The sequence below is a fragment of the Rhineura floridana genome, chromosome 2 (assembly GCF_030035675.1).
Source record: "Rhineura floridana isolate rRhiFlo1 chromosome 2, rRhiFlo1.hap2, whole genome shotgun sequence".
Taxonomy (NCBI): domain Eukaryota; kingdom Metazoa; phylum Chordata; class Lepidosauria; order Squamata; family Rhineuridae; genus Rhineura; species Rhineura floridana.
In genome coordinates, this window is record NC_084481.1 from 191,503,570 (window position 1) to 191,522,612 (window position 19,043).

Below are 19,043 nucleotides of genomic sequence, written 5' to 3' on the forward strand. Positions count from 1 at the left end.
TGCCCATTCTACTTCACGTTTCCCAGGAGGGTCATAGACCCTTTTTTGGGAGAAGACTGAGCCAAAGTAGGAATTGAGGACTTCTGCCTTTTCTTTATCATCTGTTATCATTTTGCCATCCTCATTGAGTAGCTGTGCCACCGTTTCTTTTCTCTGTCTTTTACTATGAACATACCTGAAGAAAGCTTTTTTGTTGCTTTTAGCATCTCTCTGCTAGCCTCAGCTCATTCTCAGCTTTAGCCTTCCTGACACCATCCCTGCAATTCCGTGATACCTGCCTGTACTCTTCCTTTGTGGCCTGGCCACAATGATTACAGATAATGGTTTTCACATTCAAACTGGACTCTGCAGTCTGAGGGAACAGGACTGCCTCGCTTGTCATGATCACAAATACAAAATCCAAGATATGACCATCCATCTTTCCAGAATTATGGATCCCAATTTAGCTGCAGTCCATCATAGCAGCAGCTCCAAAGAAAAATTTGTACTGTCACTAGCCAGTTACCAAATAGTGCCTCTCAATTGCCAGTTCTATGTGTTTATATTGTAGTTATCTTCCTTCAGCTTGAGCAGTTGCACGCGCACTTTTTCTTTGAAAATCTCTATTGTGTGTATTTTGCTCCGATTTCCCCGCCAGTAATAGAGGTTGCAGATAGGAAGTCACATACCATATTCTCCACAGCCCCATGTGTAGACCTCTCGGTTTCGGGTCAGCACTGCCACATGGTTATCTCCACAGGAAACCTGCTCCACTGGGTTGCTGAGAAAGAAGTTCAGCTGTCGGGGCTCCAGCACTTCAGAACCAAATGCTTTGTCAATACCTATACAGCCATAGTAGTCTGAGCCAAAGGCAAAGACTTGACCCTCATCTACATGAAAGAAAGGGACAAATGAATCAAATAGGGAAGCATAAATGCTGCCTATTGCACAAGGTCATTTCATCTTTAAACACAAGGAAACCAGACTACATGTATCCTAAATATGTATATTAAGCTTGGTGAATTATATTTGAGGACTAATGTGTCCTGTATCCACTGTACTATAGTGTGGCCCATATCTACTCTGTGTATACATAACATAGAGGTTATCATGTACAATAAAACACATATTGCGACTATAAAACACATATTGTTTTCATTCTGTGTTTCATTGTATTGATTTTATGCCGAACAATGCCCTGAAATCTATTAGGTTGGGTAGCATATAAATGTTTTAAACAACATGAAATAAAAATGATGTTTTGGTAAATTGCACTAATTCTGGAGTAGCATTACAGCAGTTGCAGACTTATTTTCCCTGTAGATTCCCTGTATTTTATCTATGCCACAACATTTCATGCTCTCTTGCTAGCAAAGGTCATTTTCTCTTTCAGTCAATATAATATTTCAGTTCTTCCACACCATTTATTTTCTTGTACATTTAATCTGTTTCTCACCTGTGATGCAGATGGTAAAGTCATCTCCACAAGAGACTTGGCGAATGGCTTTGCCTTGCAGTTTTTCCACATGCTTAGGCTGCCGATAGGAGGCTTTATCTCCATGTCCCAGTTGGCCATGCAGTTTGGTGCCCCCTTGCATGTTCTGTAACACACAGAAATGTGGTAAAGGATACTAAAGGATGCATACTGGTAGCTCCAAGGAGCACTGCTAGTAACTCTGATAAGAGGTAACCAAGTAACAAATATATATACTTTGGGATCCAGACAGGTTCACGTGCACCTTCAGCCACACACAAGGATGTGGCCTATTTTTCTTTCAGCAACAGCCTTCCACATTTTATGGGATGTTGCTGCAGTTGTCTTCCAGCCTTTAGGGTGCCTTTCTGGAGGTGCAGGAGCTGCTGCCATATGGAGGGAGCTTTAAAAACTCCTGTGTGCATGGTGCTTTAGGTCCTGGACTTGAGCAAGATAAAACTGAACTCTTGAAAGGCGGTAACACTTGTTATCACCTCTTATATACCAACAGGTTGTGACGACAGGCATGTTTAGTCTATTAATTAGGACGGTTCAAAGATACTGACCATCAGTAGCGATCAAATATGACTTATGTAAGTTCTGCCCCCATACATTATCCAAACTTCCAAAGTTCTTTCTATTAACTTACCACCCAAGTATAGAGCTCCTTTTCCACCGTCACCACTGCAAAGTGGGTGTTTCCTGCACAGACTTGTCGTGCACTGCATCCACTTTTAATGACATCCAGCTTCTGAGGTGTGGACTTCCCACCCCCCCATACATATACTTCACTAGTGCGTGAAGTCACCACAGCAATAGGAGCCTCATTCATGGTGCTTGTTCTGCAAAACATAAGAGATGATTATAGAGTTATGAAGAGTCATCACTGTTTAGCATGAGCTGCTTTTGAAGCCCCAAAATAGAGGACAGGCTGGAAGAAAATTAAATTTCCAGATTCCAGGTAGTAGCACTTCACATAAGGCTTAGTAATTTCCTTCTTTTTTTAAAAAAATGCTCACATTGTTCAGAGGCCACATAAATAGCATCAGGAATTTAAAAACAGGGAACCTGGGAATAGATCAGCAAATGTTGCAGAAAATGTCTTCAATTTTCATCAAATAATGAAATCCAATTCGGAATCCAATTTGATGACATGAGCAAGGTTTCTGAATTTTCAGAAATAGCGATATGAACAAGATTCTCATTCATGAATGAGAAAAAGTACAAATACTTCAGCAACTTTGTTCGGAACATTAATATTTTGTAAATGTTTGTCTTTCCATTATTAAGGGTCATGTTCCAGCAAGTGGCTTTCATCTCAAGAAGAAAAATAGCAGTATCAGCAACACAATATTTGTAATGCAATTTGGTACGAAGTCAATAAACGTATATAGAAAAAGAGGAGTAGTTAACTACAAGAATGAAAGCTGCTATCTTATTCATTCATACATATTCTTACATTTATATCCTGCCTTTCTTTCCTCATGGATCTCAAATCAGTGTACATATATGGTTCCCAGGTAATCTCCCATCAAGGCACTGACCAGACTCAGAAATGCTTAGCTCCAGCAAGGTAGTATATCATGTATTACGTGAAATATAATCATCAAAGAGAGTTTTACTCCGGCATTTTTACACCGAAAACGTCTTAAAGATAACATTGCTTCACACTCTCAACCAAGTAAAGGGTAAATAAGTCTAAGGACCTGTTTTTTTCCAACTTCACCCTTCAGCATATGCTCCATTACCTTGGTCGCTTGTTTGGGCCATTGAGCAGCACAACCTTCTCTTCCATCTCTCTGCCAGGATAAAAAACAATCAATAAGAATAGCAATAATCTATTATTACAGCACTTCTAATGGGATTCCAATATGCTTTACAGACACTAAATGCCATGCAGAAGAATCCCATCAAGCTGTTCTGCACCACTCTCAGGGATGAAATACAACCAAACTTGATCATATTCTGCACTAAAAATTACAATGTCTAATCAAGGATTTTAATCCAGTGCTTATAATAAACAATGCCCATAAAATGGTTATGTCAATTAATTTATTTTGTATAAATACACTCTATTTGTAAGTTTGGTTTTGAGTCTGATATTGAACTACTGCATCTCTCTGCAGAGAAATGTGAACAAGAAAGAGATAGCATGGGGACATAGACAGAGAGATCATTAGAATGGGAGGCCAAGGGAGTGAAAGTCAAACCTACATACATATATAAATTAATAAGTTTGACTTCACTACCTGGCTTCCCCTTCCTCACAGTAATCACAAATCCTAATCTAAAAAAAATTAATTCATTTAGATTTCAAAAGAGAGTGTGAAGACAATAGCATCCACATCATGGAATACTTCAAGTGTCATGCTTGTTCAGTGCACCAGCACTGTGTGTTTTTCTATTTGATACCTGAAATGAAAGGTTGCATATTCATATGGGGAAAAACCCCATGTGGCAAATGTGATTTCACACATGCACGCACGCGCACACACACACACACAAGAGATATGCTGTATATAGCAGTCATCCAACATGCTCTGTCAGTAAATTAAGTGTAGAACTACGTTTGACAGAAAAGAGGACTTTGATCCTTACCTGAAATTTCTCCTGGATGGTAGTCCATCAACTGGGTATTGATTACCACCTAGCATCCAGAGGCAGGAACTGCAGCAAAATCATGGGGGAGTAGGTCATGATGAGTAGGAGGTGAGATCTAGAAAAATGACAACCTTAAACAGTAGTTAAAGACCTACTCCCCCATGCGAAGTAAAAGAAAGCACAGAAACTGTAGTAAAGTCAGTCAATCAACTGTATTCAAAACAACTGCAAGAAACCAACACAGAGGCACGAATGTACCAGAAACAGACTGCATTCAGAAGGAAACGTAATGAGAGAAAATCTCTATGCAGCATGCAGTAGAATGTAAGCGCACTAAGACCCAGCCAAAGCTTGCATAAATAACATAGAACCCCCAATGAAACAGAGTAACTACAGTAACAGATGACAACTGAGCCCAGTCACCACAACAAAAGGGTGGGCCTTGATGGACTATCATCCAGGAGACATTTATTTCAGGTTTCTCTTTGGATGATAGTTCATCAAGTAGGATGTACCCAAATTGTCTCAACCTTAGAAAAGGGAGGGTCTTTATGGATTAACTAAGTTAATACATAACCACATGTCGCAGAACACGTCAGCCAAAGGCAGCTTTGACCGAGGCATAAGCGTCCAACTTATAATGAATGTGAACATGTTAGGCGAAGCCCAAGTAGAAGCCCTACAAATCTCTACTAAAGAAGCTTTGACAGAAAAGGCAACAGTAGTTGCTGTGGAGCTCGTAGAATGAGTGGTAACATTCTGTGGTACAGATAAGTGCATGCTTTCATATGCTAATTTAATGCAAGCCTGCAACCAACAAGACAATGTAGAATGACACCTTCCCCCCCAGGGAACCTGGGTGAAAAGATACAAAAAGAGAGTGAGTCTTAAGGCCCTTGTACAGTTGATGTACACTTTTAAAGCCTTCCTCACATCAAGTGAATGCCATGCCTTTTCCTGAGGGTGAGTTGGATTCCTGCAGAAAGTAGGAAGCAGTATCTCCTGTTGCGGATGGAAAACAGAGTTCACCTTGGGCAGAAAGGAAGGACCTGTCCAAATGATAACCCAGACTGCATGAAAAATGCAGAGATGCTTAGCAACAGGTAAGGCATTCAACTCCACAATACATCTAGCCGAGGTGATCATGATCAGAAAAATGACCTTGAAGGACATGAGCTGCAGAGGAACCCTGAAGAGAGGCTAAAAGGGTGGATTCTGAGGAGCAGTCAACATCATATATAAGCTCCATGAGGGATACCTGTGCACCGTTGGTGGATTAGAAGCTGCACCCCCCCCTTTAGGAACATCTTATCAGTGGATGAGAGCCAACTATCGTAGAAGAACGAAGAGACAGCACCGAAGAGAGGGCAGACATATGGTGATGTAGAGTATTCGGCTTTAAACCCATCCTTAGACCATCCTGAAGGTAGCCAAAGACTCTAGAGATGCCTGTCTTAGTGGGATGGAGGTGCCTCCAGGAACACCAGGTGATGAAGCTTCACCAGACAGAGACATAAATCCTTTTTGTGGAGGGCCATCGAGAAGCCAAGATGATCGTAACCACTTCTGATGCCAAACCAACTCAGTCAAATAGCACCACTCAGCCTCCACACTGTCAGCCAGGCTGGATTTGGATGCCAAACTGGGCCATGAGTCAACAGATCCGGGCTGAAGTTGGAGTGTCCAGGGAGAGCTCTAGCAGCTCTGGGAACCAGGGACAGTGTGGCCAATATGGGGCTATCAGAACAAGTTCTGAACAATGTTGCCTCAACTTCTTCAGTGTGCAAGCTATCATCAGCATCAGAGGAAAGGCACAGAGGAGACCTGGAGGCCAAGTGACTGACAGGGCATCCACTGCCTCTGCATGTACAGTTGGATAATGTGTTAGGAAATGAGGACGCAGATGACTGAGTGCAGAAGTGAACAGATCCACAACGAGCCTGCCAAACTGCACCTGGATCTGAGTGAACACCTCAGAATGAAGTTTCCATTCCCCCATCTGAACACTTTGTTGTCTCAGCCAGTCCGCTGTGACATTCAAGTCCCCGCTGACACGTTTGACCACCACTGAGTTCAAGTCAATCTTTGCCCATGAAAAGAGCAGGGTAGACTTGTCCAGAAGGCTGGGCAAACAAGTCCCCCCCAATGGTTGATGTGAGCTTTCGCAGAGAGGTTGTCTGTGTGAAAGAGGATGTGCTGAAGCCAAAACAATGGAGCAAAATGCTGGATGGCTAACCTGGCCACCCTGAGTTCCAGCCAGTTGATGCTATGGTGTAACTCCATAGGAATCCATTGGTCCTGGACAAATTGGAAAAGGCAATGTGCACCCCACCCCAAAAGGCTGGCACCTGTGGTGATGACCATACAAGGAAGGTCCCACAAGGAAAGACTCCTAAGAATATTGGCAACAACTGTCCACCACCTGAAGGACTCCCGGAGTTGCCAAGGGAAAATCAAGATGTGAGTCCTAGAGCGCAGAATGTCTCACTGAAAAGGTAGAAGGAACCACTGCAGCATATGAATTTGGTGGCAGGCAGACGGGATGATCTGGATTACCAAAATTAGTTGTCCCAGGGCCTGGGCTAGGAACATGAGGTCCACTGTAGCCAATCTGAGCAAGATCTTAACCACCTCCCGCAGCTTCCACACAATCTGGCAACAGCAACAGCAGGCCACTCACATATCCAGGATCGCTCAGAGATGCTGAAGCTGCTGCGAAAGGACCAGATGACTCTTTGGCCCATCAATCAAGAAACCGTGGGATTCCAGTACCTGAAGGGTGAGGTGGATGTCCTGTCGTGCCCAAGTGGCACGGCTTGAACAAATCAAGAGATTGTCCAAGTATGGGTAGCGGTGGACACCTCGGATGTGAAGATAAGCCACCAAGACGAGAATCACTTTTGTGAAGACTTGAGGGCGGACAAAACGCCAAAGGGCCTCACCCAATACTGGTAATGCTGGCAAGTGTAAGCAAAGCAAAGATATCTCTGGTGTTGCGGATGAATTGGGATGTGTAAATAGGCCTTCTTGAGGTCTATCGATGCAAGGAAATCCAGATGACAAAGAGCCTCCCTGATGGAAAACAAGGACTTCATCCTGAACGTTCAATAGTGGATGAACTGGTTCAGGAAGCTCAGGTCTAAGAAGACCCTCCATGAGTTGTTGCACTTGAGCACGACAAAGAAAATGGAGTAGACACCTGAGAACCATTTGTCTGATGGTACCTCCTCGATGGCCTGAATAAGAAGCAGATGCTGGATAGTTTCCTTTGCCTGCTACTTCTGCGGGCAACCCAAAATGGGGGATGGAAGGAAATAGTTGGGTGGAAAGCTCTCCAATTCTGTTTTGTAGCCCTCCTAGACAGCTTCCAGAACCTTCTTGTCTACAGTGATATGAACACAGTTCTGAGCAAACAGCAGAAAGCATCCCCTTACTGGTGAACCACTGACGTCACTATCTCCACAACTGTTGCTGGGACCTGCCTCCCTTAGGGCCTGAGGAGGCTGGAGGGAACTCCCCATCCCCAGTTAGACAAGAGAACATCTGGGATATCGGCTTCAGTTCCAGGATGACTGCCCAGATCTGTAGTATTGTCCCCTTCCTGGATCACAGCTCGACTGAAAGGACAATTGGTAGGGAGTATACTGATGAAAAGAACGTTGCTCATCACAGGGTGGAGTGGTCAGAGCTGGTTTATGCTTCTCCTTTGGGTCAACAAATACTTCTTGAGTATTTGGTCACAAAAGAGCTTCAAACCTGCATAGGGAGCGGTAGAGAGATTAACATGGGCCTCCAAGTCAGCATCCCAGTGCCAAAACCACAAGTTGCGTCTGGCAACGATCTTGGCAGTGATAGACTGAGCAGAGAACTGAACTACATCCAAGGTCGCATCTGCAATAAAGACAGCCGCCCTGTGAAGCTTAAGATGTGATTTGTGAATTCTATCACGAGTCTTGCGGTGAATAATTTAGCAGGTCATCCAGTGAGACCTGTGATGCCCTGGAAAAGATGGAAGCCATGGTCACCTGAATGGCCAAGGCTGCCGCCTCATGGGATTTTCGGAGAGCGAAGTCAAGCCAACACTCTGAGGCATCCTTGAATTGCACATCTGCTTCTTTGGGGAGGAGTTAATTAAACACCAGCATTTGGGCCACCATCTTAAATGGCCCAGGGACAGGAAAGGTTGTCACTGTAGACTTAGGTGCTTTCAGGACAGCTGCCCCCTTTGATGGTATGGAAAGTGGTTCTGAAGGTAGAGAGTTTAGATCCAATGCAGCAAGAGACTTACAGAGGAGGGGCAAGAAATGTTTGGCATGAAGCAAGCAATGAGAGGCAGAAGCACTGGAAGCTGAAGCATCCTCCATCTCTGAGCTCCCACTCCACTCCTCATCATTGGATTCTGGATCCAGGAATGCGTCCAAGAGATCTCTGATTAGGCCTGTAGATAAACAAAGTAAAGGGGGTGGGGAGGGAGCATCCTCCTCCTCAGATGAATGGTGTGCAAAGTCTTTGGGCCGTGATCTGTGTGGGACCTGAGATGCTCTTGAAGCCCTTGATATGGTCTGCAGACGCCATTGCTGACTAGCCTGTACAGAAAAGGGTGCTATGCTGGAGGCGAAGAGAGGTGGCTGCGCTGGACCCGGTGTCAGGAATTCAGAAGAAAGAGTCCCGATCAGCACTGCATGGATGTGAGCCAGAGCTGCAGGAGTTAATTGAATAAGTTGTGCTTGCATAGGATTGGGTAGCTGCTGTGACATAGTAGCATGCGCTTGTGCCACACTATGGTTTGCAGAACCCTCAAAGTTCCCCTCAGCTGAAGCAGCGGGGAAATCAAACAAGTTGCTGTGTTTGGGATCTGCCATGGTCTCCTCCTCATTAATATGCCCCCTGCTGCCAGGAGGAATATGGCAGGGAGAAGCCTGTGGAGGCACTTTAGGTGGCTTACAAGTCTTTGGCAATGTGGCCAGGGCCCAAATGAGTGGGCTTCTCTGTGGGGTGCTGTCACTGAACTAGGCACCACAAGAGAGCTAGCGACCTCACTGTTAAGCATTGCAGCCATATTATTACGTGATGCGGAATTGGCAGGCACTAAAATGGTGGCCAGAAATTTTCTGGTGCACTCCACTGTGGGGGAGGATGCTGACCCCAAAATGGCATCCGTCCATTTAGTGGCATTGGCAGAAGCCCGCTGGTTATGAGGGAGAAGCCGCCTGATGCTTTGACTTTCTAAGCACTTTCCGTGGCAGCAGGTTGGTCTCCACCATGAAGATCGGAGCCTGATTTGATGTAGGAAAAGGCTGGTGAAGCAGGGAGACTCTGCCAGATGAGCTGGGAGACTGTACCACTTCCATCTGGACCATTGCCACATCGGGCTGATCACCCACAAACAGGTATTTAGTAGCCGCCATAGTCCTCAACTCATGCACACAGGCCTTGCCAGGGTGTGGAGGAGTTCCAGCAGAAAACGAGCTGAGGAAGTGCTGAGACAATTCCTGCCCCAGCACACCGTAGTGGTGGGCTCTAATTCAGCCCAAAGGAAAAAAACCTCTCTCCTGCCCCAAGTAGCCCCAGTGGGTGGGGAGGAAAGCAGGAGATGGGGAAGATTACAGTCATACTAATTTAAAAAAAACAAAACAGAAGAACATAGGAAGATGGGGCAAGAAAGGACTGGAGAGGGCATGTGTCTGGGGCGATCTACTCCCCTGCAATTTTGCTACAATTCCTGCCCCTGGACACTAGGTGATCAATACCCACTCGATGGACTATCATCCAGGGAGAACACCAATTCCCTATCTTGCATTTGCGACCAACACACAAAATGATTGAGGAGAGTGAAGAGTTTATGTTCATAACTCTTCCTCCATTGTTCCCCTACAACCCTCCCTACTGGCTAGTTTCCCCACTTGAAAATAAGCTCATATAGAAACTGCAACTGAGGGAAATGCAGATAGGAGAGAGAAGCCGCCCAAAGGCAAAGGAAGAATTCACTGACACACAGACACACACATCATCCTTCTCTGCAAATCTACTCCACCCCTGTTGAGAACCACATCTTTGCTGCCCAATGTGCAGTTCCAACCTAGTTGTCCCCTTACGAGAATGTGCTCCCAGAGTGTGGTGGGGTTTCCATCTTTTTAGACAAGTAATTGTTACTGTTGAGTGTCTACAACAGTTGTATATGTCGTAGATACCTTTCTAGCATTACCTTTTGATGACTGTATACATTATTTCTTAGTATTTTCAGGCATTTTTAATCTCTTTTCCATTTTACAAAAACAACCAAAAAATACAAAAGAAAATATGGAAATCAAATTAATTTTTTGCATCTGCCTTCATGCAAGAGTTGGTGGAAAGATAGCTATATTTAATTAGACAGCCACAAAAGTGGCTATATACTATAGCTAGCATGGATTTTTTGCATTCCATCATGTTATATTGAATATATCCTCCATACCATTCTGCTGCTTCCCATAAGCTCATTTCAAAACAAAACATTACAAACCTTATAGTCCAGAAATGCATCCAGAAACGCTTGCTTAACAACACTCTAAGTTTTAATGGTAAGACACAAAACACTCAGAGAGAATCGAGAGCTTAAAGTCTAAAACAAGAGTTTAAAAATCCAGACTCCTGTTGGACTTTTTTATTAATGGTCTCATAATTTGTTGAAATTAATTAAAAATCAGCCATGTTCACAACGTACCTGTAATCCTATTACTGACCTTGCCCCATACTCTGACCTTCATCTTCTGCAGTTTCAAGTTTAAAAAAATGCATGGCTGATTTTTAATTAAGTTAAGAAAACGAACACTGGAGTCTATGATAATACAAACATGCTCAGTAAGAACCAACTGTCAGTGTTCTAATAACCAGATTAAAAGCTATTTGGCTTGGCTAATCAGGGTCAGCTTTGGTTTAAATTTGGGTGGGAGACTACATGTGTCTGCTGTAGAATAAAAAGGTAGGGGAAACCCCAAAAGATAATGATACTATTAACAATGTTTTCCTTTTGGAAAGGGATTTTCCCTCTGCCCAGTGCCCACCCATCCAATCTCCATCCCTCCCCCACCCAGGTCAGTTTCACTTATCCTAAGCATGATTGCACAGGAGTAAATCCAATTGAACTCAGTAAGCATGCAAACGATCAAACCTCCTCCTATGCCTCCTCTCCCCCTCCCTTCTCCCCCACCCCTCCTTTCCCCTTTTCCCCTCCCCCACCCCTCCTTTCCCCTTTTCCCCTCCCCTCCCTTTCTTCTCTTTCCCTCTCCTCTCTGAGATATTGTACTGCCCTACACATTTATAAAAATACAAACACAATTTGAGTTGGTCTTTCATAGTTCAATCCACTTCCTGTGTAGCTTGGTAGAATTTGGTAACAGATGCCCCTGAGCATATGGTGAGTGATGGCAACACCTGCAATCAGGACTGTATCTCCAAAGTTGGAGAATTAATTTCTTGTTTTTTTATTGGTGTTCTTACTTTGCTTCTTTCCTGTGTTACTACTGTTTCTACAGAGAATCTGGAGTGAAAGACCAACCCAAATTTTGTTGGCATTGTTACAAATCTAAAGGGCAGTACAGTATCTCAGAGACGATGTCAGGGCTCCTGCTCTCCGGTGCATTCACTATAGCTGCCCAATTTCCCTGCTTTTTAAAGTCTGAGAGAAATATTTGTCAGCTATAGGTATGTTCTCAAACTGCAAGGCTTTTTTTCCCTATTAGTGAATCAATTTTCCAGTTACTACATCAGAATAATTATGTCAAATATGAAGATAACTAATCAACAAAATGAATGGCAAAAAATCACCAGGCCTTGATAGCATTCATCTGAACTAAAATATGATACTACAGAACAATGATATAATTGATCAATATCAGCATCCAGAGCAGATGATATTAATTTTTTTTAAAAGAAAGGGCAGGCAGAATTGTTAAAGAAAAAGATAAGCATCACTTTCACTGGTTACACAACAAAAGAAACAACAACTATGTGGTCCTTGCTAAAAAACTACTTGTCTAAATGAACATTTATTTAAGAACACTTCACAAACTAGCTGGTGCATTGGTTCTTTGTGTGCTGAAGTTTCAACATGTTAGCGACAAAGCATTTGCTAGCTTGTAGGAAGTATTAGCCTAGGACTAATCAGCCAAAACTAAAGGAAGAGAAAACTTGAATATAAATATTCCACATTTTAAAGCCTTGCATTCTGTAGTGTTTAACTTTTTTGGAAAGTATTGCCTCTAATTCCAAAACCAAAATTGAAAGATAAGCATGAATATCATCTTAGGAGAAGGAATTGTCTATTGAAGGTATGCCTCATCAGCCAATAGCCACTCTAAGTGACTGAATTTGGGAAGCACTGGTATGATTAGGCTACTCAAGATTCTGTGGTTCCTTTGTAAACGACATGGCCAATTCATGGCCAAGGCACATATGATTGTTTACCTCCTGTGCTTGCTGATAAGGGGATTCTCAAGCAGCTCATCAGCAGTCGGCCTCTTCTCAGGATCCTGAAAGAGGTGAGTGACAGGTCACTCCCTAAGGAAAGGGATCATTTTTCAACAATTAAATCTCAGGGCAGATTAACTCACCACATTGTTGTGGTCTTTACCCATTTCCCCAAAACATAGAGAATCAAAAGATTACTGAATTGGCAGAAAGTACAGCATGAAAGGAACTGTAGATTCTTCACCCCAAAGACAGAGGTATTTTAACAGCTTCTAAGTTGCTGTAGTTCTTGGATAGCCAAGAATACAAAATCTGCAGTCCAAAGACTCTAAAACTTACATTTCTAACCTTGAAGTTTATAAAAGGCTGTTCCCCCACTTTACTTTGAAGCTGTGTCACAAAGGCAGCAAAGTTGAGAGAAAACCATATTTCACCAACCTGATCGAGGCAGGAGTGGACCATCTGGATTAGATCCCAACAATAAACATTGGAATCTACCTCCATTGCCCGGTTCCCTTGCACAATCTTCACACAGAGATTCAAGGGATTCTAAGAAGGAAATAGTAAAATCATATGAGTGCAGCTGGAGAATCTGTTTGAGAAGCTATTCCATGGACACATCTCTCTCACTTTGATTGCTCCAAATATTATCTACTATTGGAGACAGGCCATAGCGCAGTGGTAGAAAGTTCTAGGTTCTATCCCAGCATCTCCAGGTATGAATGGGAGAGACTCTTGTCTGAAAGCCTGGAGAACTGCTATCAAGCAGTGTAGACAATACTGAGTGAGATGGACCAATGGTCTGATTCAGTATAAACCAGCTTTCTATGTACATTTTCCAGAAGCCCAGGATATCAGCAAGGGAGAATTTTAGTCACTGGGTGATATAAATCATCATCATCATCCAATTAAGTCACATTTAGAGTAGATCCACTAAAATAAATGGACTTGTTATCTGAGTCCATTGATTTCTGTGGGTCTAATCCAAGTATGACTTAGCTGGATATCACCCACTGGCATCCCTAAACAGGAGATACCTAACTGAAGTACAGCTCTTGCTGTCATACACTCTTAACAATTGAGGGCACTTTATCTCAAGCACACATACACAGAGGATTAAAACAAAGTGTGATAAAGGAAAACCATGCAGTGTTAGTGACTGGCACAGGTGTGACTTACTGTTGCATCAAAAGTTCTCTTCAGTGTGAGGAGCTCAAAGGCAACACAGCCAACTGCCCAGATATCAGATTTGAAGTTGTATTTTACTCCTTGGCAGAGCTCTGGAGACATGTAGTATGGGGTTCCTACCAACTACACAGCAGAACAGAGGTTAGAGCAATTTTGCCGAACTCTTTGATACCAGATGATCAGACATGGTTCAATGTTTCCCCAGCAAGTGCTAATTTCTGGTCATTTTATAGAAAACTCCTATCCAACCACAAAATATGTGATTTAACTTTTCACACTGCATGCTGGAACATATGACAGCTACTATTCTGTTCACAACCTTGAAATAGCACTTAAACTGTATTTCAGGCTAGAGTATCTGCATCTTTCCTCAAGCACATGGAGATCTACTACGTAATAACAGAATAAAATTAAGGACTCAGTGCTTGAAAAAAGAAAGGGAAATGAAAGGGAAAGAAAGCCAAATAAGCAAAACAAAGACAGCAAACAATTAAGTTAAACAAACTGAACAGAAAGAACAAGATAGCAAATGTTCCATTTCTGGGCAAGGTTCTAGAGCGCGTGGTTGCTCGCCAACTCCAGGCTCTCTTGGATGAAACTGATTATCTGGATCCATTTCAATCCGGCTTTCGGCCGGGGTTTGGTACAGAAACAGCCTTGGTCGCCCTGTATGATGACCTCTGTCGGAAGAAAGACAGAGGGAGTGTAACTCTGTTGGTTCTCCTTGATCTCTCGGCGGCTTTTGATACCATCAACCATGGTATCCTTCTGGGGCGACTCGCGGATTTAGGAGTTGGAGGCACTGCTTGGCGGTGGCTGTGCTCCTATCTTGGGAATTGTCTCCAGAAGGTGATGCTTGGGGAACATTACTCGAGTCCCTGGGTGCTCCAGTATGGGGTCCCTCAGGGCTCATTTCTGTCCCCCATGCTTTTTAATATCTATATGAAGCCTCTGGGTGAGGTCATCAGGAGTTATGGAGTGCGTTTCCAGCAATATGCTGATGATACGCAGCTCTATTTCTCCTTTTCATCTTCTTCATGTGAGGCTGTTGCTGTACTGAACCGCTGCCTGGCCGCGATAATGGACTGGATGAGAGCGAACAAACTAAAACTCAATCCTGACAAGACTGAGATGCTGTTAGTTGGAGGGCCCTCTGCTCAGATGGTTGATGTCAGACCTGCCCTAGATGGGGTTACACTCCCCCTAAAGGAACAGGTCCGTAGTTTGGGGATCTTATTAGATCCGCTTCTGTCACTTGAGGCTCAGGTAGCCTCGGTGGCACGAAATGCGTTTTACCAGCTTCGGCTGGTAGCCCAACTACGACCCTATCTGGACAGGGAGAACCTAGCCTCAGTTATTCATGCTCTGGTAACCTCTAGATTGGATTACTGTAATGCTCTCTACGTAGGGTTACCTTTGAAAACGATTCGGAAACTTCAGCTAGTGCAGAATGCTGCGGCCAGAGTTCTTACTGGGACGAAGAAATTCGACCACATAACACCTATTCTGGCCCAACTGCACTGGCTTCCAATATGTTTCCGGGCCAGATTCAAAGTGTTGGTCCTTACCTATAAAGCCCTTAACGGCACTGGACCGCAATATCTGATGGAACGCCTCTCTCGCTATGTTCCTACCCGTTCACTCCGCTCGACGTCTAAGGCCCTTCTCCGGGTCCCAACCCATACAGAGGCCCGGAGAACAGTAACAAGATCTAGGGCCTTTTCGGTGGTGCCCCCCCAAATTATGGAATGCCCTCCCAGATGAGATACGCCTGGCGCCTTCCCTGTCATCTTTCCGGCGCCAGGTAAAAACCCACCTCTTCACCCAGGCATTTTAATGTATTTTATGCTTTTAATCTTACTTATTTTATTTCTAGTTTTCTTTTACTTTGTTTATATAATGTTTTATATTGTTTGCGCAATACACGCTGTATTTTAAATATTGTGGTTTTATCATGTTGTACACCGCCCTGGGAGCTGCTAGCTATAGGGCGGTTTAGAAATGCAACTAAATAAATAATAAATAAATAAAATAAATAATAAAATAATCCATAACATAGTCCATCTAAAACAGTGTTTCCCAGTCCATGGGTTGCAATCCTCAAGTGGGTCAAGAAGCCTGTGCAAGTCGGTCGCAGGCTTCAGTGCTTTTTTTTTCTGTCAAAACACTCCAGTTAGGAGTACTGGTAGTTTTGCTCATGCCGCTGCTGCCGCCAGCCAACCACTTAGTTTTTTTTTTTTTTAAAGGTTGGGGAGAGAAGGAGAGTATGATGTTCAGGCTGCTGCCGCCTGCCAACAAGAGGTGAGCACCTCCTTCATCCCATGCTGGGGCTAGCTGGATGAAAAGATGTAGGTGGGGCCAAGTGGCAGGGATCCCCGCATGCTCAGGCCACTGTTTCCCACTAGCCAGCAGCAGGTGCCTCCTTCACCCAGTGCTGGGGCTTGCTTTTAAAAAAAAGTTGGGGAGGGAAGGAAGGAGTGGTGGAGGTATCCCTGCACACTTAGGCTTCTGTTACCACCAGCCAAGTGGAGCTGGTGGCAGCTGCTTTTTTTGGCACATGAAGGAGCTTTTTTGAAGGGGGGGGTTGAAAGGAAGGAATGCATGTGTAATGTGTGTGAGAGAGGGGGAGATGTACCTGGGCAGAGAAACAGGGAGATATATGTAGGTGGCTATGTATATGTTAAATACATGGGGGGTATGAAAGTGAGAAAGAGACAGAGAGACACTTTTGTGTCTATGGCCTGTACGTGTATCCATGTGCTTTGTGTACCTGCACAAGTGTGGTGTGACCACTTTGTATACTTTCCCTGGTACAAGAGAATGCTCCCAGTTATTGGTCAATAACATTGGTGTGTGCATGTGTAAAATCAATATTGCTGGTCCTGGTTGTGGAGATCAGTCAAGACATAGCTGACTGCCCACGTTAAGCATGGGAAGGGGGAAGGGCAAGGAAACAGCAATGTATTCTCTCTCATTTTGTCCTATGACATGCTCCCATGGTTTTAATTCTTTAAAACTCAAAATAATAAGTAGCATCTATACTATGTTAAACATTTTGTTTTTTGTTATGCAATTTTTATTTTTATTATTAACTTGTTATTACAAGTTTATCAAAAATTCAATAAAGTGGGGAGGTACACATTGAAAGGGAATGGCGGGAGAGCACCAGCATCCAAAATTCATGTGACAATAAATTGATGAGTCACCATACCAAGTAAATTTGGACTTGTGGGTCACCACACCAAAAAGGTTGGGAACCACTGATCTAGAACTTTGTTACTTGCTCAGCAGTACACAATGACCCCAAATTTCTGCCAACTACCATTTACAATATCTACAGCTGGATAATAATTTTATTAGGACCAACCAAGAAGTCACAAAAATATGACAAGCTTACACAAAATCTCCCAAGAAGATAATTGATTTTTGTATTTGTGGTGTTCTCCCCCCCCCCCAGCTAACGCAGAGAGTTGGGAGTTAACAGTTTCCCACAAAACATGACCCAGGAAATCAGATTTAAGTGCCCATACAGAGTTTTCTTTCTGAAAACCAAAAGGACCCAAAACATAAAACAGCCCAAGAAATCTAGATTTGTTTTTCACAAATGGGGTCTTTTTTTTGTCCCAGTCAATGGAAGGTATTAGAATAAAAAAGGTCCCATGGGGCTTTTCAAACAAAAACTGACCCAAGAAAGCAGACTTAAAGTGCTCTTCTTCTGACACCACATATATGGATTTATTTTGGGACAGTTTACCACTCTGAAGCACATTGAGGTAGTAACATGTTCCAAACATTGTTTGTGCAAATATTTTGATTCCTGTTAGAGAAGGTTAAATCTTTGGCTGTATCTCATATTGTTAGGAATAGGGCCTTGAAAGGACCTTTCATCAGTTTCAGTTACCGCTTTCAAGTCAAGCCCTGGAAGAATGTCCTGCACATGTAAACTGTTTTAAAAGTGTATCTAAAATGTGTGAATACAACAGACACATGTATCACACAGGTATATTCATCTGGGAGCCATGACTGGCCATAGCTCCCTATCCATGATACATTAGGTTATGTGTAGAGAAGCCCCATCCACAAGTCTCCTCTGTTTATTTTAATTTATTTACAACTGTATTTGTATACTGCTATTTCATTAAAAAAAAGATTTACGATGTACAAAACATATATAGTAAAAACCATTTTTAAAAATACAGTAAAAACAAAGGTTAACTACTGCCAACAGTCATTTTCTTAACTTCCTGCATTACCCTTTCAAAACAGAAAGGTTTTCAGCAGATATTTAAAGGTTAAAACAAAAGGCACCTTGCTGAATCTCTGTTGGCAGAGAATTCCAACAAAATGAGCCAATAGCACTGAAGGCTCGATTTTGTGTCAATGTTAAATGAGCCACACCAACTTGGGGGACAACCAATGCCACTGCTGCGGATCATCTCAGTAATCAAGCTGGAATTTAAGGCTGTTTGATTCAAAGTTATCCATTCTTGGAAAGTATCATACATTATGTGTTAATTTATACGTTATAGATCTTACTAACAGCTATCTCCCAATATTTGGCTTCATACATTTGCTCATGGCACTTTCCAAACTTTGTGCAACAACCATGGGCAATACTAGATTACAGCTTAAAGAAACTTCTTTTTGTGAGAAACAAAAGGTGACTTAGATCTGATGATGCAACTGAACCACTGACGTGGGCTATACAATTGAATAAATAACAGTGCAAACCTATGTCTTAGATCAGCCTTTCCCAACTAGTGGGCCACCAGGTGTTGTTGTCCCATCAGCCTCAGCCAGCACTGCCAATGGTCAGGAAAGATGGGAATTGTGGTCCAACAACATCTGGTGGCCCACTAGTTGGGAAAGGCTATCTTAGATGAATAGCCACACTGAGGTCAATGGGGCTCACTCCTAAGTAAGACTTACTTCTGAGTAGATCTATATACCATTATACTGATTCTTTAACATACAGTAACTTCTAGAGACTACCTGATCTTAGATGAACCTAGATGTATCCTGGTTGCTAAGGAAAAAGGTAGGGCAAACTATGAAAATTCCAAGGACTAGAAAATAAAATAGAAGCAGGAAAAGTACACTAAAGGGCAGGGGGAAACAGCAGCTCTTTAGGATCCCAAGGATTCCTATTGCCTGGTGTCCAAACAACTCACTTATTAATCATACCTCTGACTTCACTCATTGGCTAAAAACATTGATAAGCAAAAGCAGCCAGGTTGGCTCATTTCAGAGATACTGCTTAGAAGGGTACCTGCACATTTTGCTGCACAATTTTCTTTCTAAGAGGGCTAGAGACTTACTTTTAAAAAATGAAAGCTCAGAGTCTGGGGGCCCT

General features: G+C 43.0%; 1 protein-coding gene across 2 annotated transcripts in view; it reads right to left on the reverse strand.

Annotated features, from left to right (window-relative positions):
- Nucleotides 1-19,043, reverse strand: part of NEK9 (NIMA related kinase 9) — a 56,373-nt gene that overhangs the window by 25,558 nt on the left and 11,772 nt on the right. For both annotated transcript variants that reach the window (XM_061611778.1, XM_061611777.1), the window contains exons 6-12: nt 13,682-13,813; nt 12,941-13,051; nt 12,500-12,564; nt 3,202-3,252; nt 2,103-2,295; nt 1,436-1,580; nt 669-869 (exon numbers count right to left, since the gene is read on the reverse strand). In XM_061611778.1, coding sequence (XP_061467762.1) covers nt 669-869; nt 1,436-1,580; nt 2,103-2,295; nt 3,202-3,252; nt 12,500-12,564; nt 12,941-13,051; nt 13,682-13,813 — 898 coding nt within the window. The remainder of the gene's footprint in view (nt 1-668; nt 870-1,435; nt 1,581-2,102; nt 2,296-3,201; nt 3,253-12,499; nt 12,565-12,940; nt 13,052-13,681; nt 13,814-19,043) is intronic.